This window comes from Gambusia affinis, linkage group LG21 (assembly GCF_019740435.1).
Source record: "Gambusia affinis linkage group LG21, SWU_Gaff_1.0, whole genome shotgun sequence".
In the NCBI taxonomy this organism is placed as follows: domain Eukaryota; kingdom Metazoa; phylum Chordata; class Actinopteri; order Cyprinodontiformes; family Poeciliidae; genus Gambusia; species Gambusia affinis.
In genome coordinates this window covers 12295262-12321269 of record NC_057888.1, presented here as the reverse complement: position 1 = coordinate 12321269, position 26008 = coordinate 12295262, and the positions used below count along the sequence as shown (strand labels likewise).

At 35.9% G+C, this 26008-nt stretch overlaps 2 protein-coding genes across 2 annotated transcripts; both read left to right on the top strand.

Moving 5' to 3' along the window:
* The first annotated feature begins 8452 nt into the window (after window positions 1–8452).
* eloca (elongin C paralog a) lies at window positions 8453–11862 on the top strand. The gene is made up of 4 exons (XM_044104505.1): window positions 8453–8543; window positions 9053–9080; window positions 9257–9400; window positions 11441–11862. Exons 2-4 carry the CDS (start codon window positions 9077–9079, stop codon window positions 11629–11631), a joined length of 339 nt encoding a protein of 112 aa, XP_043960440.1. The 5' UTR covers window positions 8453–8543; window positions 9053–9076; the 3' UTR covers window positions 11632–11862.
* A 1596-nt stretch (window positions 11863–13458) lies between these two features.
* ube2wb (ubiquitin conjugating enzyme E2 Wb) lies at window positions 13459–25314 on the top strand. Its single transcript, XM_044104655.1, has 6 exons — window positions 13459–13614; window positions 16112–16203; window positions 19655–19757; window positions 22665–22820; window positions 22911–22986; window positions 23075–25314. Exons 1-6 carry the CDS (start codon window positions 13600–13602, stop codon window positions 23086–23088), a joined length of 456 nt encoding a protein of 151 aa, XP_043960590.1. The 5' UTR covers window positions 13459–13599; the 3' UTR covers window positions 23089–25314.
* The last annotated feature ends 694 nt before the right edge of the window (window positions 25315–26008 follow it).

Sequence of the window (26008 nt, the reverse complement as noted above, 5' to 3'; positions counted from 1 at the left end):
CTGTTTTTGTAAATCATAGCATTGTCCTTTATTTATATCCTGCACAGTAAAGACCTATATCAACTTCTTTGGTGAATATTTCATCTTGTAAGCCATTTTGTCCAAGTGCTTCTCAATGGACAAACATTTTCCACCTTTCTTCTTATAAGAGCCTAATAAAGTTAGAATATTCTACCATCTTACTTTCATTGTTATTTTCCATTGCTTTTGTGTATTTATTAGCAACCCTGTTGCAAGTTTTCTTCCAGAATTGGCCTGTATTTAGCCTGATCAATAACTCTGATCAGCCTCTCGGTACCTGATGAATGAAACCATCCCCACGGCATGATGCTCCCGCCACCATGTTCATGTGAGGATGAAAGTCTTCAGAATGATGTGCAGTGTTATTTTTCCTCTACACATCACTTCTTCAACGCGTTTCCTGTTTCTTTTTATCTTTCATGCCTTTTATCCAGCCGACATCTCTTCAACCAGAGTAACAATCCTCCATTGTTAACATGAGCCTTTGGCTGCTTCTAAAACATATCATTTCTGTGCCGTCTGTCATTTCTTGAAGGTTCTTTGTTCATCAGTAATTTCTAACAAACCTCTGTGACCTTCACAGAATACTTGAATATATACGGAAATTTTTTTTATACATATGGACGACGTTATAAGGAATTGGTAGCACAGCGTTTTATTTGGAAGTATCAGAGTAAAGTGGGCTGAAAAAAGTGAACATCACACTATTGAGATGTTTATTTTTAAGAAATAATTAAAGTCTACATACTTTTTCACCCACTTCCACTAAAACAATATGTGCATACTGTGTCAATTACATTTAACCTTTGTTCAAAGATTGCTGATCTGCAAGACGAGAAGGCATGAAACACTAAATTTGCTTTTCATGCCTGTCTTGATTACAACTGGGATTAAAGTGCATCTAAGCAATATATTTACAGAAATTGAGCCTATTATAAGTTATTCAAAAAGTCAATGGTTTCCAATGAAATATAAAACAAAAAACGCATCTGAATCAGGACATTTCAAGATTTCCTCTTATACGCTTGTATCCAGTCTTGTAATCACTTCTGAGTATCTCCAAGCAAAACATTGGCCTAATTTTGACCTTCTCATAATGAGATCCAGGGGGAAAGGACCAGACATTGAATCAAAGAATCTCAGTAGGGGTCTCACATTAGCCGCGCAAGCAAAAGCAGGTGCTATAGTTTGCCCCAAGTCGGTTCACACTGTTTCCACTGTGGATTGGCCTTAGATTAGTGTAGTGTTACACCAGCAGCAGCACCTGCCCGGTATGTGCTACGTCATCTGTGTTGTTTGGAACACACAGAAAAAAGAAAAATAAAAAAACCTAGGAAGTTTTTCTTTTGACTTATGATCGTTTAGCTAGTTTGGCTTTCATTGGAACAGTCCAGAGAACACATAAGAGACCTATGTTAGGCAGAACTTGTCACTAATAGTATAGAATATCTCTGTTGCTATTCTAATATGGCACAGCAAGCTGGACAAGATTTGGTTGCACCAGCCGTCCTGGACGAATATAAACCAGACCCTTTTAAGTCCTAGCTTCCTGCGGGGTATTTAACAAATTGCAGGGACAGCTACAATTTAGACCCACAGGCTATTCCGCAGTATATATTAAAGCAGATTAATTATATTGGGAAGAGAAAAGTTGTGAGCTAAAATAAAAACAGTAGGCTCAAATGCTGCACCTTTAGTTGAAGGTTTTCTTTTTCATATCTGAGAAATGTGCCTGTCACGTCCAGAAAACCTACAACAGATTAAAAAAAAAAAAAAACAATTGTGGAAAGTAGAAATAAACTCTGAGGTAGAAGTAAAATAAACAGGAAAGTAATGCCAATGAAATTTGTTTTATATTTAGACATGTCTATGTTAAATATCAATATGAAAGTTACTACGCAATTAAAGTAATAGAAATGAACATTAAAAGCTAAGCAAATATGCTTTAAAAACAACTAGAAGATACAATGCAACATGTAATTTCTGTTCAGGATTAAATTAGGACACACCAAAAATTTTTGCATTTGAATTGGCTAATATCACACATATAGTTGTTTGTGCCTCTGTGTTTTTAAGTAAGCCTCAACATCATGATGAGATCCAAAGTGGTATTGTAGAGCTTCAGAAAGACGATTACAGCACCTATAACAGAACAAAAGAAGAAACCAGCAAAGAATAAGTGAAGACAAAGGATCAGTGATTAATGTGGCTAGAAACTGGTGACTCTGATCAGCTGAATACATTGCAGCTGTGTGGGTAACAGGACTATTGTGAACAGAATGAGCACAAAAGAAAACATAATTACAAAATTACAAAACATGGAAAAACACCAAAACAATGAAGACATCAAAACTTAAGAAAGACCAGAAATACAAGATGAACACAAAATGGAAAACCAAAATATCTCTTTAAATTTGAAATCCTAAAAATCATCAAATTTACAAAAAAAAATGTGTGAACACTCTACCTTCAATTTCAGCATTTTTGTGGCAATAGAAACTGTTAAAAACAGCTTAATGATTCCCAAATCTTTTAAGAATTTTGGGAGACAAAAATTTTACTTGTTGGAAAGTTGGCATGCAGTAACCACTGGCATAAAACTCAGAAGGCATTTCAGAAAAAGAACATCACATGGTCAAACAGGAACCCAGAGGAGTTGGAACCATGAATTATTCTCGCAGGAAGAAGATCCTGAAGGAAACTGCCATAGGGTTGTGTCACTGAACTCAAAGATATGTAGGTTATGCAGCAGGACAATGATTAAAGGTAAAACACATGGTCCACATTTATAAAGTTTAAGAATAAAAAAAGCATGTTCTTGTGGCTTAGTCAAAGCCAATACACATATCTGATTGCTGCTGTAGTATGACCTTAAACAGGCTGTTTATACTTGAAATCTTTCCAATGTGGCTGAATTAAAATAATTGTCCGAAGAAGAGTAGTCCACCATTCCTTCATTTAAAGGTTCATTTCACAAAATGCATAAGGATTATTAGGCTTAGTAACAATTACTTTCACATAGGATCATGTTTTGAATAGCTTTCTTCCTTTAATAAACATAATTCATTTTTGGAAAAGTATTTTTTACATTTAAATGTTATTGTTGTCACTTTATTAAATAGGTGAAGTGAAGCATTTAAGTGTAAAAAAAAGTCATTATGTCTAACTTTCTTTTTTTTTTACTTCTCTAGCATGAAACCTCCACCTTCAGAGGAAAAACTAAAGGACTTCCAGAACTGGTTTAAGATTTGCGAGCAATGAAGAAATATCAGAGCCCAGCGTTTTTCAAAACTGCTGCTTTGACATCAGTATTGAACAGATCTCATTTCTATCCCTAGCTTTGCCAGTCCAGCTTAGCATTACATCATCTGTTCTACAAAGAGTAAAAAAAGATCCTGTTATAAACCTATAAAACTGTCACTATGTCATTTACAGCAAGCCATATGCTGTGTCTCATTATATAAACAAGAAGCAGGGCCTTGTCAGAGCTACTCAGTAATAAACCTGTTCTCACACACTGTTTTAGTGAGTTCTTAAACAGATCAACATAATCCAATATGTGCCTGAAGGTTTGTCTCCCTGTTAATTTAATGGCAAATGAGTTACGTTGTGAGGCTGTTTTTATGGGGTTCTTTATGGTGAGCCATTCTAGTTCAAATAAGTAGTGCACTGGGTCCAAGCTGTTGGTTGTCAGGTCCACTTGTCTGCTTATTAAAGCTTCTATCAAAAGCAGAGGATTGGCTGTACTCAAGTAAAATATGAGTTTATTTTTTTGTGTGTGTTCGCGTGTGGTAGCATGTGTGTGGGTGTGTGTGTGTGTGTGGTTGCGTGTGCGTGTGTGTGTGTAGGTGTGTGTGTGTGTGTCTGTGTTTTATGGCAGGATTCCGAGCAAGTAGCAAGCTGATTACTTGGACTTTGCACAAGTGAAATTCCCCCTATATTCCTGGGTTTATAGGCAAGAACAGAATCATACCATAATAATAGGTACACTTTGTTGGCTCACTTCTCACAGGGTTGTAATTTTCAAAAACATTTCAATATTAGACTTTGAAGTCAGCCCCTATTTCCCTCCAGTATGTTGTGTCTGTTTGATAAACAGCACTGCTATACCCAGTTGTTTGGGTTTCTGCAGAAAACCCAAACAACTGGGTTTCCCAAATATTGCAGGACAGCGTCTGCACTATTGGAGTGAGTGTATATTGGGCAACGTGGCACATGTAATAATCCCAGGTTCAAATAAAATAACAGACTAATGTACTGTTATTATATCTTTGACACCACATGAGTAAAAATAATTTGAAAAATGTTATAAATGTGATTAGTGTCTTAAATAAAACTATTAAACTAATTTGTAGTTTCATGACTCACACTTGAGTTTTTAGTTTAGGTTTCATTTTACTTACATGCTTCAACTGAGCTTCTTTAAATCAGGACTGACGTGAGAATTTTAGGGCACTGTGAGTGGCTGCAGGCTAAAGGAATAGCACCCCCAAATTCATTGTGACAAGCCATTCCCCCTCCGAGGGAAGAAATGGCAGAAACGCCCCCCTCATTGTTCCACATCATGACTAGAAAATGTGACCTGGTTTTATTTCGGACTTCTTCATTAATAAGCCGGTCAGAAAGATGCAGTAAATTGACATTTGACTGGCACTGAGTTATTAAACTGGTGTTATTAACAAACTAGGATTAATGTATGCTGTAAAAGAGTTCAGTGTTCAGTGAGGGAATAATTCAAGCTTAATTGGTAAATATTGTGATCGGCAAACACAAAACGGTGTAAAATTATAAAGTGGAAGGAAGAGGACACATGAATTCCATCATTTTCTTTAACCAACAAAATTTGGTGGAAGTATTTATCCAATAGAAAATATTGAATAAAAGTCAATATTTTGTCGAACCACATTTGCTGTAATCAAAGCTTTGCATATCAGAAAAGTCACGTTTTGATTTATTCTTTGCAAAATACCTCAAGCTCAGACAGACTGATTACATTGACAGTATCTGTCATGATTTGTTGTGGTAGAGTTGCAGTCTATATATATATATATATATATATATATATATCTTGGAGTTCTCAATCTCACAGAGCACACTGGGAAAGTGAGGAGAGATCTAAACCGGAGAGGAGAAATACAAGTGGAGGACAGGCACGGAATCAGACGGGTGCAAAAGGATAACACTGGGTAAGTAAAGGAGGGATCTGGAAAGGAATGGACTGACCACATCAGTATTTGAATCCTGTGGAGGTGATTACTGAGAACAGGAGCAAGTTGGTCCAGTTGCAGCTGTGATAAGACATGAACTGATGAGCTGACAGAACAGAACATAACACTGGAATGAGTCACTCCAAAAGAACCTGAACACACATCTAAGACAAAACTAAACTGAAAGTTCAGGGATCATGAAACCCCTACTACTGATAATCTGTTAGACTTAGCCATGAACTTTGACTGGGCCATTCAAACACATGGATATGCTATCATCTAAATGATTTCACAGTAGCTCTGACTCCATGCTGGAATGTGGACCTCCATCCCAATTCCAAGTCTTGTGCAGCCTGGTCCAGGTTTTCATCAAGTATTGCCCTATATTTGGGTCCATCTTCCTGTTAGCTCTGACCAGCATCCCTGTACCTGCAGAAGAAGCACATCTCCCTGGCATCATGCTGTGTCCACCACATTTCACCTTGAAAAGCTGTGTTTAGGGTGGTGTGCAGTATTTTATAAATTTTCTGCTACATGTACAATTTTATATTTAAGCCTAAAAGTTTAATTTTGGTCTCATCAGAACAGAGTACGTTTTGTCTGTATATTTGCTAGCTTGTAATGAACTAGCAAAAAAGCTATTTTTAAAACTTGTTAAGCAAAACAATGGGTTACCATTTGTCACTTTCCAGTAAAGGGCACATTTATGCAGTGCACAGCTACTACACTAATGGTCCAGTCAGCAAATCGTTCCCCCTGAACTGTTGATCTCTGCTGCTTCTCCAGACTTACCATGCAACTTATGGCTGCTTCTATGCGTCATACTCTCCTTGCTAGTTTCAATGGGCAGCTTAATATTTGTGCCAAAATTTGTGAAATGCTCAGTATAGACAATGTTTTCTGATCTAATTATGCTAATCTGGAATAATCTTCCAGAAAAGTTCAAAACACTGAATTTCCTTAAACCATACATACAGGCAGACACTAATTGGATTACTTCAGAAGGTGGTTTGGTACAGTAGAAGTAAAAAATGTAAACTTTACTTTTTCTTCATAATGCACTACTTTGTGTTTGTATAATACATAAAATCCCAAATAAAATACATCAACATATGATTTTATGCAAAAATAAAATTCAAGGCACTGTATATAAGAGAATGTGTATTTCTCGGTCCATGAAAAAATATGTAATATGTCTTATGCTTCACTTATAAAACGCCAACTGCCTTTTCTTGCTTATTATCTGCACCCTAATGTTTCCTAACCAGCTTTCATAGATGCATGAAACTGTCTTCAGAGTAGTCCAAGGGACTGTCGTTGGGGCTGGGCCAGACTGGAGAATTTGCATATATTGTCTATGTTTATGTGTTGGTGTTGCATTTAGGAAGCCCTGTTCTGAAGGCCTGCAGCAGCCTTCCCCCAAAATAGAGCTGAGAGCAGCTGCAGCCGGGCGGGTCGTGTCAGAAAGACATCAAAGCGGCTACTCTCTCCCGCCCACTTATGATCAAGTACTAATGGTGTAATGGAAGGTCGGTGATTGTTTTTGGTTGTGGGTGAGTTGTGTGCGAGAGTTTACAAGAAACACAGACAGTGGCAGAAGTCGCAAGACCACTCGGGAATATAAAATGACAGGATAACTAAAGCTCAGACAGAAACGCCAGGTCAGATGTCACCTCTACATAAGTCGCTGCTGACATCTGTTCCACCAATAGGCACAGTCAGTTATTAAATACTGGCCAGAGATGTCTGGGGAAAACAAAAATCTGCTGGCCTTTTGAAAACATTCTAAATTAACATAGTGCTAATCAATGCAAAAATTCATCACCCCGGCATATGAGGAGCACTGTGCTCCCTCTGTGAGCTCTTCTGGGTCAAACGCTGCAATTTACAGTCACACTCAGTGTTCGAGCTGTCAGTGTCACAGCTCAGATAACTCTGTCCATTTGGAAGCCTCAGATTTCAGCAGTCATCACTTTTCCTCCTGAAAGTACTCCACACTAGGATAAGGGCAAAGTCACATTATGAACATAGCTTTGGAGTTTGGAATTTTAAGGGTTTAATGAGCTGAAATGTACTTAACAGATTTTTGATTTAAACAATGAGCTGAATTTGGTTTAAAAAGGAGGTTCTTTTATTCAACCTTGTAGAAAAGCTCCACTGTAAATGGTGTACTTTTTACATTTTCTAAAATCAAATGAATAGATAAATAGATAAAACTGGTATGACATTTTTTATTATTATTATTAATATGTTTCATATTTATTGAGTGGACAAATGAAAATGCATAAGGGGTACACGTGCACGTCTTCTCTGTTGAATCCAGATTTATGGGCTAGCAAAATGTCTCTGTCATGTCCCACAACCACCTGCTTTAACTCATCTAGGGTAGTGGAGGCAGAGAGCCAGTCATCCTTGGCACAGGCGCCCCCTTTTGGAGAAAGAGTACAATGACCTGTAAATCAAGAGCAAATTCAAAGTCATTTTGCCTCGTGGTTCTCAGTTTTTTATACTCCAAGTACCACCACCTTGACTTTTATTTTAAAACATAATCACAGCAAAACTTGAACTCTGGCAGCTGTTTGTTTTGCATCATTAGAAAAAGAAAAATCACAAAACAAACAAACGTTACAAAACACATTCCTATCCACTCAAACGGCTTAATTAGTCTGAATTCCATATGGTAAAACCAGAAGATTATCATCAAGCTTGGCCTCAAATTCCAACATTGTTGATTACGTAAAAAAAAAAAAAACATTAAAAATATATATTCATTTTAAAAACTGATAATTCACATGTGCAATGATTTTCATTTCACAAAATTGTACACACGAATTTTATGAAACAGCGACCATGTTGCTGCAGTGTTTCAAAGAAGAGAATGCTTTGCTATTGTACTGTGTTGGTATTACCTTCCTATTACTATTCTGTCTGTAAAAGAAATATAATTGATATAAATGAATAAAAAAGAAGCATACGGGGAATATACTTGTATATGAATACGTTTGATTTAAGTTATTTTTAGAAAGTGTATTACTTTGATATTGGACTATATGCTGTATTTATGTTATTTCTTACAAATATGAATTATTGAGCGTATTTATTTAGATTTGTAATTTAAATTTTTTAAATTAATAAAATATATATATATACATAATGTGTGTATTTATTTAAAATGTAAATATTTACATCACATTATATGAAAAGATTACACGGAACACATTTACTGCGGACCGATCGGGTACCACCAACGAATTAGTTCCGGGTGGCTAACGTTAGCTGAAATTTAATCTCCGTAGCACAGTTATCCACACGGCGGTAAGAACAACTTTTATATCTTGATTTGATGCCCATTGTTGTGTAATTTCCTCAAATAATTGTCCCCTGTGCTGTTTACGCAGAGATTAGCTATAGGGAAGATGTTTTGTCTATTTTGAAATGAGTTAGCTCCTTTAGCTTCCAGTGCTAACGCGAACGCGTTTAAAAACATTATCTGATAACAAACAGGCCGCTGCCGATAAGGTTGAAACTTGCGAAGAACATAGCCATGCTTATGTCCTAGCTACAAATATTTATGTGTACATTAGCCACTGTCTGAAGATTTTCTGGACAGTGTTTGTCTTGGCTAAATTTAAAGTTCCGCAGTGACTGTCAGAAATCACTTCCAGTAAATCGAATGGGGCTTACATAATTTTACCGTCAATGATCTAATCAATATTTAGAATTGACGAGTTTCACATGTCATACGTTTACCCTTTTTAACGTCTTTCAATTCAACTTTAAGCGAGTTAAATTATGTTCTGTGTTTTCTCTATTTTGGCTTTTAGGTTTAACAGAAATCCCGGAACAAGATGGGTGAGGAGTCATGTCACACATTTATCTCTACCTTTCTAAAAATCCTGTTGTCAGTCCATAAAATCAGTTTATTTCACAGTTTTTTTTGGTAGTTAACTGAAGAAAAAACTGCTAGAGATTGTTTGCCACTGTGTTATTTAGTATCAGATTGTCATATTTATATTATGACTTGACAGATGGTGAGGAGAGAGCTTTTGGTGGCTGTGAAGGGCCAGATGCCATGTATGTGAAGCTCATCTCCTCAGACGGCCATGAATTCATTGTGAAAAGAGAACATGCCTTAACATCGGGAACCATCAAAGCCATGTTAAGTGGGCCAGGTGAGGACTAAGTCAAATATTCTCTGCCAACCCGTTTTAGCTCCTCTTTCATGATTAAAAGATTGTTGTTGAGCTATAAATGCTTTGATTACTATTTTGTTTATGGTTCTCTTGCCTGACAAGACTTTTTTGTTGTAAGGATATTTTTGTAAAATAAGTGGATTCCAAATCAAATGGGTGTATTAAATAACATAAAACAAAATTAGACATTTCTTGTAGCTTGAAAACATTGTGAAAAAGCAGAAAAGAGATTAATGATGGGAATTGTCTTTAGATAAGATTTTAAAAAATGCCAATGACGCAAGGTGGCTGGTTGGTCTGTTTTTGCCAGCTTGTGGTTCCATTTTGGATCAAATCAAATCAAATTATATTTGTATAGCACATTTCAGCATCAAGGCTTTTCAAAGCCTTGGTTTGGACGCGGTTGCTACAGTTATCCTGATAGCTGATGACAACAGTTCAAAAAGGTCATGCGCCGGGCATAATTTTTAGGGCTCTGGATATCCTGATAAAGGATAAATGCCTATTCTATCTACTGCACAATCTTCTTGAATTTTCTCCCTACATTACAAAATATAAAGTGACCACAACAAACAGAATAAAAAGTTCATTCTTTTTCATCTTCATTAGACCTCTAAACACTTTTTTATTGTTAACATGATTTAAAGAATTAAAATTAGCACCAATAATTATGAGTCTTGTCGTCTCAAAACTGAAATGCAGACATTGTGGATCCTTTCTCAAATTATGTTTTGAACTTCATTGCCACCTTCTGTGAGAAAAAGAACATGACTTGATGCCACAAAACAATGATTAGTAGTTAGTGCCATTTTTCTCACGGGCACATCCTTTTCTGAACACCAACACTGCATTAGTTTTGTTGTAATGGTTATTTCAAGTGAATCATTTTTGTCATTTCCAAAATAAATCATTTAATTCAAATTACCGTGCAAGAAAAATGTATTGAGACCAGAACAACCTGAGTGTGTCGGGAATATAATTAAGACTCAATTCTAGAGGAGACTTTTTTCTTTTAATTTTTTTTTAATGACCTGTCTTTCATAAGAATCCTTAAATATGATGCAATGAATGTTGAAGTCATTCCCCTTTTTTTCCCCTCTATTTACAACCTTTTTAATTTTGCTTGCACTTGCTCTAAATTGTTAAACACAACTGACTGAGAACGTCATAATTTTCTGATAAACCTTCTTGTAAAGTTTTAAGAAATATTTTGAGCTCTCTTGTTAGCCCATAGTTTCCTTCCAATCAGCTAGGAGCAAGTGCAAACTATTGATGTAGTTTGCAAAAGCTCAAACTACACCATTTTCAGTCTTTGTAGATTTTGAAAAGAAATTCACTCGCACATATTTTACATGTCAGCATGCAGCTATCAATATGCCGCATCTATCGTCTCACAAATCTTGCCATTTCCAGTTGACTCCAATCTTTTAATTTGCTTCTCACAGATAGAACTTTAGCACCATTCTGTGTTGCACCAAGGATGCAGTCAGCGTTTCTCTGTGTCATAACAGGTTCCATGCCCTGGCAGCTGCAAGGATGAAAATCCTCAGGGAATCAAACTAACTCCTGGTGGTTTTAGAGTTAATCAAACACACTACTGTGTAGGTAATAAGCTCAAGCCAGCTCACTGCGTCCAGGTTTGGCTTACAACATTTAAACACGCTTGATTGACTTACACAGAGGTTTACTGAGGTCTGTTCTCCCCACACACTCGTTAGCACTTTTGAACTCTTACTGATTGGTGCAGAATTTGCCCAGTTGAGGAGTTGAGTGTAAAATCTGAAAACAGTTATGTATTTTGTCCTCCATTTGAAGGTAATTAAATTGCAGACAAATATGCACCATTAGCCTTGTGCAGATATTGGTAGAAGAAATGCATTGTTTTTTTTCACTTTCTTCTCCAGTTTGTTTGTTTTTAAGTCGTGTCCTACAAATCCAGAAGTGGCTTGCATACAAGTCGTCAAACCTGTTTGTCACAAGTTTTCTCATTGGCCTGCTTCCCGCTTTTGCAACTTGCAGGACAGTTTGCGGAGAATGAAACCAACGAGGTGAACTTCAGGGAGATCCCGTCCCACGTCCTGTCCAAGGTCTGCATGTATTTCACCTACAAGGTCCGTTATACCAACAGTTCCACAGAAATACCAGAGTTCCCCATCGCTCCCGAGATCGCTCTGGAACTGCTCATGGCTGCAAATTTTTTGGATTGTTAAAGTTACAACATAGATGTGAAAACCTGAAACATTTTCTTTTGAGGTTTTTTTTTTCAGTATTTAATTGTTTTGCATTTTATTTCACATTATACTTTTTTTTGCGCCTTGTCTGTTGTCATGGTTTCCCTTGTATTACTAAAAAATGTCATTTTAAAATGGAAGCCAAGCAGACATTCCACTGAAATGTCCTCACCTCTACACAGTAAATAAATGCCTGTTCGGTGAACAGTTTTTCCTCTGGTGTCTGTTTCTCTGCATGAAACACAAACATAAATGTCATTTTTACAGTAAACAGGATTCAAGCGTTTTGAATGCTTTAGTTCCACAAGTGTGAAATAAAATGCATTGGGCCAGGGGTGTCAAACTCCAGTCCTCAAGGGCTGCTGTCCTGCAGGTACAAAAAACTGGAATGAAATGGCTTAATTACCTCCTCCTTGTGTAGATAGGTTCTCCAGAGCCTTGCTAATGACCTAATTATTCTATTCAGGTGTGGCGCAGCAGAGGCACATCTAAAAGTTGCAGGGCAGTGGCCCTCGAGGACTGGAGTTTGACACCTGCGCATTAGGCTTTCCATATTTTTGAACATAGGTCTTAAAGGGGGTGCAAATGTTTGGAAAAAAAATTGCTTCAAATGTATCTTAATTAAAACAGAGTGCCTACAGATTTTCTCTTTTCTTACATGCGTAAAGGTCTTTAAACATATTAAAACTTTCATGCAATATTTATTCTGACATCTTTAACTTGTGCAGCTCACTCCAAACGTGATCAACTGTTGGAGGAATTTCAAGAAACAATGGGTATACATGTTTCTGAATTATATTGCGACATATTCTATTGTGTATGCCAGCTTACATCTGAAAATCACACTGACATATTGAATATATGTATTTCTGCAATTTTTGATGAATATTGTTTGCAAATGCCTTGCTGCTGAAATGTGCTATACAAATAAAATAAAATCTTACCCAAAACTGAGTTTTCATAAAATTAGAACATTACAGCAAAATTATTTTGCTGTATCCATGCACACTTGTAATGATTTTAATGAATCATTACAAAAAGTGAAAATCAAATTGGGAAATGGAAGGTTGAGTGGTAGGAAAAGGAAGACAAGCAGCAATAATAACCATAGCTTTGTGAAAATTGAAGATGAGGGAGATTGAACTGTAGGTGGAGTTGGATCTTGAAGAGTCATTACATATGGACACGTCCAAGAACTACAACTGTTATTTTTTTGTTAAACCTCTGGATGGTGTTAACGAATGCCATCTGGACCTCTCTTACCATATTTGATCAGTTTTCACCTTGATTGTGTACTCTATTACATAACCAGGACTTTAAAAAAAACTGTTGTAATTGTTTAATTAAACTATCAGTTTTTTTTCTGCACAAGCATCAACATTAATAATTTTTTTTTAAATATCTATGTTGAATTTATGCAATATATAAGTTTGACTTTAAAAATTCTATTATTTAAATTAGCTATTAAAAGATTCAAATTTATTAAATATTTACTCTGTTTTAACAGAAGAAAGCCTATAAAATTTGTAAGCTGTTGGTAAAAATACACATTACTAATTCTAACATAAAAATATTAACCGAGGTAGATAATTGTGTGCATATATAGGTAATAAATGATCAAATAAATTGGCATTTTACTTTACTCATGATGTCACACAGGTTTAGCCCTCCTTGCGCAAAGGTCATTGGCTGACGCATGTGAGCTCCGGCTTTTAACTCCGCATACTTCTTCTTAATTTATCTTATTAAAATTCCTGTTGTATCTCTACACCCACATCACATTTTGTGAGCGACCTGAAGTGACTGAACAGTGACCTGAGTGTAGGCGCTGCGTCAGTCAAGCAACCTGAAACGTTTCTCACTGTCAAAACAACTTCTGTTGTCACGTGACCCCCTGACGCACCGTCCTCCACTCTGCGCTGATGCAGAGGGAGGGGGGTTTCCATCATGGCGTCGATGCAGGTAAGGATACAATTAACAGCTAGCAAATATATGTAATTTACCGGTTCTCCATTTTGATCTTTCTCGGCTTTTGACTGCCAATTTTTTTGCGTATTTGTATTTATCAAAGAGCGGCACTGACATTTGGGTGGAAGCCGTGAAATGTAACCCTAAACTACTCAGGTTCGGCGCTTGGTCTTTGCTAGCAGCAGTATTAGCTCCTCATCATCATCGGCAAGCTGAAGAGAACAGGGAAACTAGCTTCCTTGAACTACGTGTTGATGCTTGCCTATGGCTTTTCCTCAGAAGGAACCCGGGTGATAATTCAAGGAAATGTGGTTCTGAGAATTTTGGACGTCATTTTAATAGTTGGTCGCTGTTTGGTCGACTAGTTCTAAAGTCCGCTAACGACACGGTGCGCAGTTAAATACAGTTTCAGGCGGACCTGAACAGGTGTATCGCCTCCATACAACAGACGCAAAAAGTCAAAAGAGATCTGACAGACGATACGTTAAGATCTTATTGATTATGGAACGTCTGTTGGAGGTTACTAATGAAAATACATCCATTTATTACTAACTCTCTACTGGGTTTGTAACTAACCGTTAACTTCTGACGGAGTCATATCGTTTAAACATGTTTTTAAATGTCCGTATCAACACCGGTATATTTGTTGAGATTAACTAAATACATGTGGCATGAGGTCATAAAAAAGTGCATATTAAAAATCTGAAAAAACCTGAGGACTTAAAAGCAATATATTGTTTTAAATAAACAAAGATATGTATTTATTTAATAGTTATTTACCATGTATGTAAACTGATTGATCTAGCTACTATTTGCTTTATCACCTCACAACCAGTCCTGATTAGATACTGGACTGGTTGAAGGTTTCTAAACGTGCCTGTTTCAAAACCAATAAATATTCCTTCCTACAATTTACTTTGATGCAAGATAAAGAGCTTATTGGAGTGTTTCCTCAGTTTCTTTTGTGTGTAGAGTAATCCCACTCAGCTCTGGTTAGCTATCTAACCAGTTATTACTTCTGTTTAGATGATTGAAAGAAAACTGCTGCCCTTCTTTCATTTGTTTATAAAAAACCACAGATTTAGCTTGAAAATATTTCTGGCTGAAAAAAAAAAATAGCCTGGAAACTACAGGAGTGCAAGCTATTCCTCCTATTAAGATTGCAATGTTGTTTTTTCATACCATGACAATGTACACCAACTCATGCCTGTTCCTGATTAAACAAGAGCCACATCTACACAGTATTGACAAAGTAGATAGTTCTATTGTGAAATAATGTAATCTTGAAGGCTTTCCATCCATCCATCCATCCATTTTCTGTTCACACTGTTCAGCTACGTTCCGAGCGAGAGGCGGGGTACACCCTGGACAGGTCGCCAGTCTGTCACAGTCTCGAAGGCTTTTACATAGCCAAATTTATCGCCAAAAGAAACAAGAGGGGATTTCTTGTCTTTGCATGTTTGCTACAACTCTTCATATCTTTTAATTTAATAGAAAATCTTCTCTGTCCGCACACCTATCATGGTTTAGGACCAAACTACGTAACTAATTACTCACTGTCTTGGTCAACAGCCTTGTAAATTTCTTACTGCAGGCTGTGCAACTTCAACAAAAAACATAAATATGACTACTTGGATAGCTGATTGAGCAGCAAAATATTTAAGGACCTATGTAAAGATGTAGCCTAGCTTGACCTGTTGAAATATACCTTGAAAAAAAAATATTTTAATAAAACTGAATAACAATATTATTGTTGAATATCACAATGAGATCAGTTGGGTTTAATCCACATTTTTCTAACTCTTCTTTTCTATCATGTCCTCATTACTCTTCAAGCTTTAGCAACTCGGCTCCTAAAATATAGAGTAGAGCAAGTGTGTGTATTTAGGGCATTGAGAGGCCATCTAACTGACCAAATGCATTTAATGGATGCATGACACTTGAAATATAATAGCCCATCAAATATTGGACCCAAGCTGTTCTTAGCAATTGCAATATTGCACATATTGACACTGAGATGATGTTGATGCCATGTATTTTGCAGATCTAAATTTGTCACTTTCTTTTTATTTTCCTAATGCCATCTTTTAAAGAATCTATCTTTATAAATGCATTTATTGTCAGTCTGTATATATGGTAATTTTTCTTATTTGTTGTTTCACACTTAAAATATTCATTATTATTTTTGAGTATATTCATTATTTTTAGCGAACACGTTATAGTACCAGTTAGTTTTAAGGTGTAAATTGTGTAATTATAAAAAATGTTTGGGCCGTATATAACACTAGATTACATTGCAATAATTTCTATGGATGTCATTAAGATTAATAATAATAATTAATATGAGTAAATATTAATATTTACAAGTCAAATATATTTTAATGCTCCTCTGTTTGGCCTCAATAAGTCGTTTTGCACTGCTTCCCATTAATTCATGTTCGAGTGCCATTTTGTGACTGAGGTGTCGACATAAACCTGTGCTTTTCAACAGAAACGGCTACAGAAGGAATTATTAGCTCTGCAAAATGATCCACCCCCAGGAATGACGCTCAATGAGAAAAGTGTACAGAACACCATCACACAGTAAGTATCAATTTCCAGCTTATTTTAGCATTGCAAAATTCCTCAAATGTAGTGATCTGTAAAAAAAACAAAACAAACAAAAACATCAGAAGTTTTATTATTTCTAATGTTTTTATGAACTGGTTGACTTCCACGGAAGGCTAGTGTTTTGACTGGTGTGGAGAGGAGGTTGCTTTTTCAGTAAATTAGGTTTGGAGGTAAGATGGAGGTCCTGCATAGAAAGAGTTAGGGTCATTTTAGTGACTGGTAGTTCTGGCCCCTCAGAAGATTGTCTCTAATGCTCAGTGTCGCTCTCCACTCTAATAAAATATTCAACGGTTGGCATTCACGCGCTAGGGTTAAATAACAGGAAACACAGGCTGCTTTTTCCCTGCATTCCTTACCTGAAACTCAGTGGATGTTGTTGCGGTTAGGTTTTCGTTTTGATTGTTAATGGAGGTTGATACTTTTTTTTGTTGTTGTTAAAAACTGCAACGCTCTCTAATACCTTTAAAAGTTACCGACTCGTTCCATGATTCTTTATGAGGCATCACTACCGTCTACCGGACCACAATATGCTGACGTCACTCCTGCTCAGTGGTGGTGCTAACAACTCAAGACAATATTCATGTGAAGCAAAGCTGTACTAAGTACTTAATAGTAAACACATAATCTGCTGAAAATAAGATGAAACAAACAAAGGAGACTGATTGACCTCTGTGTTCTTCATTCTGAGCTGTGAAAATATTTTTCCAAAGAGCAAGTACACAAGGAGTATTTGTGATCCATGCTTTCTTCCAGGGGACAAGTGGAACTTTTAGCAAGTTGTTTTTTTTTTTTTTTTTTTTTTTTTTTTTTCATGACTGACAAGTCTCCCAACCAGTTCAGCTGGCTCCTATGATCTTTTTGCTTCACAGGTTTCAGGTGGTATGTATGGGTGTGTATTCTGTTTGCAGCTCTGGTTGAAAAGTCTCTGTTAGGGTTGTATCTCAGCTGGAGTGATGGGCAGCAGTAGGGAATTACTCTGCTTTAGTTCAGGAAACATTTACTCCCTTACTTAATGGGACCTACTTAATGAGGGGCGGGGGAGAACTTCCCAAGAGACACTTTGATGCGGTGTCTCTATTGTGATGATGCATTGTCAGTTTGATAGCTTTTGTTTTTGGTACACCCTGTCTCTGTTTCTCATTAGATAATGACTCTTGATGTCATAATTAGAGGCAGGCAGTAAGTAAAATGTAACCTAAAGAAAGCTGTTGTGTCTCCTCTGCAGTATATTTATGTAACTTAGCCTCTCCCCCCAGCCGTCCTTTGTCCAAATGGTTTAATGTTACATTTATTGACTGTCATATTACCAGCTGACTATGGCGAATTTGATGATGTTGAGCATTTTGTCCTTGGCTCTGCTCTTAGCGGCTCATGTCAGGCATCATTCACCGAGATTTTGCGTTGTAAACATCACTAGCAGTATGTTCATGCAGTGGTAGAAGAATGATGTACGGAGGAGTTTATGTGCTTTTTTTTCTTTTTAAATTTTTAAGAAACCAAAATCCTTTATAAATCTATTGGGATTCCTATCTGTATTTTTATTAATGTACACCTTCAGTCAGAGATTGTCATGTTCCTGTCACCTTCTGGTTTTAGTTTCAGAATAGAATTCCCACATTTGTTCTATACCTTTTGCTTTTTTTTTAGTGATACTAGATTTTATTTTTTTTGTAATATTACCATTTACAGAATAATTGCAAAAAAAAATCTTTCTAAAGCAAGTAGCATAAATACAGTCTTAAAAATATAGACAGAAGAAAACATTTAATAAATCTAAACATTTTAGATGTAGCGTAAATAACAGTGTTTTTTTAAAATAAAAACTTCAAAGATATGTCATTTAAAATGCTTTCCATGTTTCTATAAAGCCACAGTACGCTGAGCAAACCAGTCTGATGATGTTTCTGTAATGTCACTGAAACCTGAAGTCACTTGAATTAAGTGGGTATGAAAACACCAGCACGACTGAGTTTGATGTTCGGTGCACATCATTGTTTATTTTAATGGTGTTCTATAAAGATTTTTTTCCCTAAGTGGTTCAGGTAATAACTGTGCAGCTTAAGGGTAGTCACATCATTTCAGTGGGTGGGCTGATTGTCTTTGACCAAAACACCAATTTGGATAAAAGTATATCTGTAATGGACTTTATAATAATTTAGTGTTGGTGCATTTCTGTCCATCCACTATCAGAAGCTGTTTCAAACTTTTACTTGCTTAAATGTATCATCAGCAAAGTCAGTTTTAGACTTTGATAGATTACATGTCACTTCTGTATAATATAAACTGTTTAGGAGCTAAGAGCTACACTTTATGTTTGAGTTAAAAGCACAAAGAACATTTTGCTTCCATCAGATACGCATTAAATTACACCTGGCTCAGTCAGCACAGTTCTGTAGCTGGACTCCTGAGGTGAAAATAGATTTTGTCTTCCGAATGAATGGGAAATGATATTTCCAGACCACTGTCAAAATAAAGATAAATATTCACCGTCAGTGGAGTCGCATTGAAAGCTTTTGATGCTACAGTTAAAGTAAGATGTTTATTTTTAAACTTTGATGATAGAAAGTTTCTTAACATTTTTTAAATAATGTTAAGATTATTTAAAATCTTAACATTTTAAATAATGTTAAAAAATGTTAAGAATGGCCATAATCTCCTCATTTACATTTCAAATTCAACAGCTGTATTTTTCTTATTTCTGCTTAAAATGGCAAAACATAAAATATCTTATTTTGATATGTTAACCTAGCAAAATTATATAACAAATTTCTGCAATACGGAGGGAAAGCTAGCTTGTAAATGTGGTTAGCTGGGTTGTTGTGATGCATTGGCTTGTCTGGTTTAGAAACAAAACTGAGAAGAAAAATCTTTTTAAGCCTTATCCATCTCCTGTCACAACTAGCCTTGCTTAAAGTAGTTGGACTTGTTTAAACCACATATTGATCAGTATTGCCTTAAAGCATACTGGCATGGTGTGATGCTGTGATCTCTGTCAAGTTACAGAAATCCACTCGGTTCTTGATTTCACTCTATTTGAGACACAGGATGACAGATTTGCACAGATTGGTTATTGGTATTTGGTTAGTCATCTTAGAGCCTTTTGCAACTGTTTCATTATTAAAGGCACATATCATGAGGAAGATTTACATAAGTTACCCATGAATAACCATTGAGCTTTCATAAATTATTTATTATTCTAATAATTCAATTTACCTGAAGAATATCTACAGTCCATTGGCCCAGAACAGGAACGAACAAAACTCAAAACTTTCAGTTCAGGTTTGCGGCCACCAGTTCTTTATTCAAACCTGTTTTTCCGCCTTACCTGTGTTTATTTTTAGTTGACTTGAGGAATGTTGTAATCAGTCTGTTTGAATGAGATTCCAGTCGGATTTTAACACTGTGCCTTTTTTTTCCTCTCTAGATGGATTGTAGATATGGAAGGTGCACCTGGCACGTTGTATGAAGGAGAGAAATTTCAGCTGCTTTTCAAATTTAGTGGTCGATATCCTTTTGATTCACCTCAGGTAAGTCAGAAACGACCTTCAGGTGTTTAATTATGTGGTTTTTTTTATTCATTGCCTCTCAAACTACGCGAGCATATTCCCCCTGTCTTTTATTAACTATATTGCCGCCTTTTAGACTTTTCTGCTGTTGTAGAAAGTAATTAATATGATTAATACTATACATACTAGATGGAACTTTAAATCTTGGGTGGGAAGCAATAGAAAATGGAAACATTATTAAAAATGTGCCTTTTAAACACATGGTGGGGTGAACAAAAAAAGAAAAACTGATGCTTACACATGCTCACAGACTCCTGAAGTATGAATAGCAAATTACCATAGCCATTAAACCACATGATGAAATTCACTGTTGGTTCTGTGTTCGATCGAGACGTAGAAAAGTAGACGTAGAAAACAGTAAAGACAATGCATGTGCTGCTTTTTTGACCAATCCTTCTATACTTAAAGCCATTTATTTTCTAAAACAATACTTGTTGACCTTAAAGACCTTAGTCAATAAATTGTCTACTCCAGTGCTTTAGTTCCTTTAGAGTCCAGTCATAAACATCCACTTCCACGCAATCTTCTTTAATAAATCACCATATTTTTGTCTTCTGGAATTATTTAGGCATTAAGTTTCTTGTTTAGAATAAAATATAGTTTTTCAGGTCGTCACGCTGACTTTCCTTTGACATTGTGAAGCTTTTCTTTGTTTTTGCGCCATTAAATGCAATTTGAATATTTTAGATTCACTGTAAGCAAGACTGAGGGGTTTTAGCCAGCCACAATAAACAAACCAGACAAGCCCAAGTGCAGCTCCCACTTTCAAACCTGATTTCCCTCACGTGGGTATTTATAGACCACATATTTATCACTGTTATGTTGTCTCTAATAGGCCAAACAAGGTAAAGCAACATCTTCAGATATCTGCCATCCCATCCTAACCCATACAGTGACATAAACCATGATAAAATACTGAGCGAAAGATAACTTGGATAGCATAAAGCTGGATAGATAAACACTCACTGGCCTTCATCAAAGTACAAGTCGACCCTTAACGATAACTAGCTCTCAAATCGGCTTGTAAAGTTTGAAAAATAGTATTCATAGTTGTATTCATACTCAGAACATAAGCTAGTTCACATGATCTATTTGTTTATTTTTTAAATGGAAAGCAGCCTTTAAATGTATTAGTCATAATGGGAAACACTAATTAGCTTATTGATGATTCCATAGCATTCACAATTTTCATCTGTCTCCTGTTTAAATCTCATCTTTTTTTAGGGAAAAAAAAAACTGGATTCCCCTTTTGGCAAAATAAAAAATAAGCCATTTTAATTTGTATATGTTTCCGTTTTACTTGTTGGAATGAAAAATTATGGTTAAATTTGCCCATCTACACTTTTTAATTAGTACCGCTAGTAGGAAGGTTAGTATTCCTCTTTGGAATAACATTAACACAGGAGGCGCCCTCTACTGTTCATACTTTCACTAGTAAGGTGCTTAATACTGATTTTATTTACTTATCTTTTCATTTGTATCTTGGTGAAAAGACACTAGGTGTGCATTGTTTTTGAGATCCATCAATTTGTCCACTGATAAACATCGGTGGCCCAAATGGTTTCATAAACAAACTCTTGCTGCTTAAAGTGGTTCCTGTAGTTTGTGGGGAATATTGTCCTAAATATGCAGTAACAGAGTTATTTAACAGCTCATTTTCAACTAAGTTGTAAAAATAACCAAATAATACGCAAGTCTAATCAAATATTCTCATTCTGTTTAAGCACCTCAGCTGGGAAATGTTGTCATAATTATATTTATTACTATGATGGGCAGAAAAAGAGATTAAAAGTGAAATGCATTAAGCTACAGCTGATTTGCTTTGCTCATTTCTCCTGGAACAGCAATTAGACAGCTAATCTTGCTCCCTGCCAGCTGTAGGCTCCCACACAATAACTAGACTAATGGGATGCAGTAAGAAATCAGCATAAAGGTTTGGGGATGAACTTTGAATTTATACTTCGTGTAAATTGAGGGAACACTCATTTTACTAATAAAGGTTTCCAATAAAAGTCTCTCAGTTGACACCATGTGACATGCAACAAAGCTATACTCATTTCAATGTAAAACAATTAACATAGTCACTCTTTGAAATGTGTTTGTTTACAAAACTGGCTATAGTGAAGTAGGAGCAGAAGTGTGTCTGCACCATCAGACTAATAAAATTGTTATCGAGAGCTTCATTTGATCTATTTTGTTCTCCAAAGTAGATCTATGAAGCATAAATCAAACAAGCATTGATATTGAATATGTACTTTTATCTGGAGTATTTCTGCATATTTGTAACTCGTGTGTCTCTGGAACTGTCCAGTGAGGCCCAGCCTGGTGTCAGACTGCCTGAACTCACTGTTACCCTTCATTACCCTCATTTCCCCCCATGTCTGCCTTTCTTATCTCTGGCTACTCATTTCTTAGTCTAAAAATATTTGATTGAATTCATGTTTCATTTCTTTTTACCCAACATACTTACTGTTTTTAACTGCTTCTTTGTCTTGATTGACCTTTTTTTTTTTTGTTGCTTCTTCTCAAGCTGGCCAAACCTGGCCTCTGTGATCTATACACAGAACCTCCTTTTGTTGCAAAAAGCCAAGTCAGAGATTATCATCAAGTCTCATTTCTGGGACAGAAATACATTTATACCTATTTTTCCTGAAGAAGTTGGTTATTAAAGTATTAATTTTTTAGCTATTCACATTTCATCACATTGCAGCAAAAAAGAGAGAAAAAAAATACATTGTATTTTATTGAGATTTTATTGAATAGACCAACAGACCAGTTAAATGTCAGCTTTAACTTTCTGCTATGGTTGTACATTCTGTCTCTTATCTTAATAACCTCACATGTATTTGTTTGTTTTTAACTGTGCAGGTAATGTTCACAGGAGAGAATATACCTGTCCACCCACATGTGTATAGCAACGGTCACATCTGTTTATCTATTCTGACGGAAGACTGGTCACCAGCCCTTTCTGTGCAATCAGTTTGTCTTAGTATTATCAGCATGTTGTCCAGCTGCAAAGAAAAGGTACCTCTGCAGGACTGGACAGATACCGACTACTACTTCATGTATTATCTGCATTCGTTAAACTTGAAATGTGTTCTCTTCTTTCCACAGAGACGACCACCTGATAACTCTTTTTATGTAAGAACATGTAACAAAAATCCAAAGAAAACAAAATGGTGGTATCATGGTGAGTACTTTCTGCAAACACACACATTTGTCCTGTTTAAGTGTGGAGATAGATGATGTAACCTCATATTTTTCCCCCTCTTTCACAGACGATACATGCTAATGTACAAACTTTGTAATAACCGTAGAAGAAAGAAGTCCTACTGACCTACGTAAAGCACTTTTTAATCATTCAGTCTTTGAACTCTGACCTTTGACTGGAATAAAGGACACCATGCGCAGGAAGCTCTTGACTGCATTTTCCAAACGGGCAGTTGGCTGCATGTTTTAGTCGGTTGTAACATAGAAAATGAAAATGAACCGAGATTTAGAAGTACCCAGGATGTATCGTTTTTGGCAGACAGGATATAAACACAGCAGATTTCGCAGAGAGACAATTTGAAAATTCCAGTTTTGGCGATTTAATACTTTATTTGTGCGTTGGGTGCATTTTAAAGGTACTTGTATTGTGCAATACCGACTGATGGATGCATGTTGGGGCCTGCAAAGAGAAATCCTAATGTAATTTTCTTCTAGAAGGGATCTGACCATTAAGCCCCAAGAAAATGCTTCATCTGTTTTGTTATTTTTTGGTTTGGTTTGTTTTTCCGTGATTATTATTTTTATTGTTGGGCACTGTGAAAGTTATCTGGTTTGAAAAGGAACTATTCATACGTTATTCGTCACTTGCAGATATACCGTAAGCCGCCATTGTTTGAAACAACTGTATCGAGATTACACAGGTTTTTTCTTCAGCTTCCACCTGGTTGCTGTTCTTCCTTCTGTGGTACAAATGAGGATATAACAGAAAAGGTGATGCATCTGCAGTCATCTGAGGCCCTCGGCGCACATCTCCTCAAGAGGTTGGGTAGTTGTCACTAGTCCAGCCTTTAAGATCTGCAGCAGCCTCTCTTCCACTTAAAGAATGTCTGTAAGAGAACATTGATTCATTTTTATATGTACGATTATATATATATATATAAATATATATACATATATATTTATGTATTTTTAAATTAACATGCTTTAATTTTCTGTCTTTGAAACATTTGATTTTAAATCTGCTTTTGTACTTTTTTCTGACTAGCTGATGCATTGGAATGGGGGTTGTTTTTTTTGTTTTTTTTTTAATTATTTTTTTAAGGGTCAGTATGGTTCCTCTTGATGTACCTTTGCAACTTGTCATTTAATTTAAATTCTCGTTTGATCTCCAGAGCAGCACAGAATGAGGAAAAAGGAGTTGCTAAGAAAGGTTTTGTGATGTTCCCCCTGTCAGAGTTTTGGCTCAGGTACTTTTTCAATAAAGAGATCACATCTAAAAAGATACCTATTAAATATTTTGAATTTAACTATATTTTCACCAAAAGAGACTGTTATGTTGTAAACTTAATGCATTGTCTGAAAATGTTGTACATAGGTCTTTGAAATGTTTGGACGATTTAACAGAACACTGCATAGGATGCATTTAGTGTCTGGGTGAATCGTAAAGGTAGTGCTTTATTTCACTGGATGTTAGTCTGCATCTTTTGTAAATTTCAGTTTGTAAAGTCAGCTGCAGACTTAAGTTGGTACAAAAACATTTAAAAGTTAGTAGTTTTACAGTGCATGCAATTTTAGACCGTACCCTTTCATATAGACAAACACTGTAAGAACTTTTAGTTTTTGCAGCCTGTAGGGAGTGTTTTTTTTTTTTTTCCCTTCAGATTAATATCACTAGAGCTCATCGTTAGAGGCGGTGTTCAGTTCAGGCTGTAATCACTCCATTCCTAATCAAACTTTTATCTGGTAAGATACTTGAATTTTCCAACTTGAATTCATATGAACCTTTTGGGGGGGGATGGGAGGATGGGGAGTTTGGTTTAGAGGAGTTTCTTGGGTGACATTGAGTGAATGTGATAATGCCACAGCTATCAAAAAAATCCAACAAAAAACAAACTATATAACCAAGACAACTATTGGAGGATATTTTTTTTCTATTATAATGGGTGTAGACTGTCATTGTGCTTTGAGGATAAAAGGTTGTGAAGAAAATTTAAGTGCAGTCAGAACAGCAAGTATGCAGAGACAGAAAAGGCCTTCATCCAGCAGGTGGGATCAGGAGTTTTTAGAACTTGAGTGAGGATGTTACAATATTTTTGTTTGTTTTCTCATGGTTATTTGGTTATCTTTTTTTTTTTTTTTTTTTTTTTTTTCCAATGTGTTCTGAACTTTTAGTTTGCAGGTTGTTGTGAGTGATAAACACTAATGAGGGTGTGTTATTTATATTTATTTTTTCTGGGATGTGCAAGCTCCATGTAAAAGGTGCCTGTTCATTTTCGTAATCAATAATAAAGCAAAAGTTCACTTTTAACGTTGGTCTAAGCTTTCAACATGTTTGTCTCCCTCTACATGCCTCCCTAGATATTTTTCAAAACCTTTTCTTCACAGAATTTGGATTTTATAAAGTAAAATGTGAGCCGTTTGCAAAATAGAACCAAAAACAGTGTTCATAATAATGGATTAACATCAGCTCAATTTCTGTATATATATTTTAAACCTACTGTTATGAACTTGACTTAAAATTTGTAAGAACAGAAGTTTAACTTGAGCCATAAAAAATACAAATAAAAAATGGGTAGATACGACAAATTACATTGCTAAATACTATTTTATTTATTTTTTTCATTTAAAATGACATACGGTAATATTACATCTTTAGCGGATTTATTTTAGAAATATACTAAATGTAGACTATTTTCACTATTCATGCATCTACCTGAAGGACACACTTTTGTATGCATTTCAAAACAGGTAAAATGGGAAGAAGTGGTCCTGCGGCGCCCTCTATTGGCTGCGATAGCATGTTACAAATATATGTATTTTGACTTAATGTTGCCTTTACAAGGAAGAAATAGAAATAAAGAATAATTTGAAAGTGTTCACAGACTTAGAAACTCATCACTTAACAGCATAACACAAGTGGTCAGGTTTTAGACGCATGTATTGTGAATTCCTGTGGTTTGTGATACGTTTGATCTGATCAGTTTTGTTTTCCTTTTATCCCT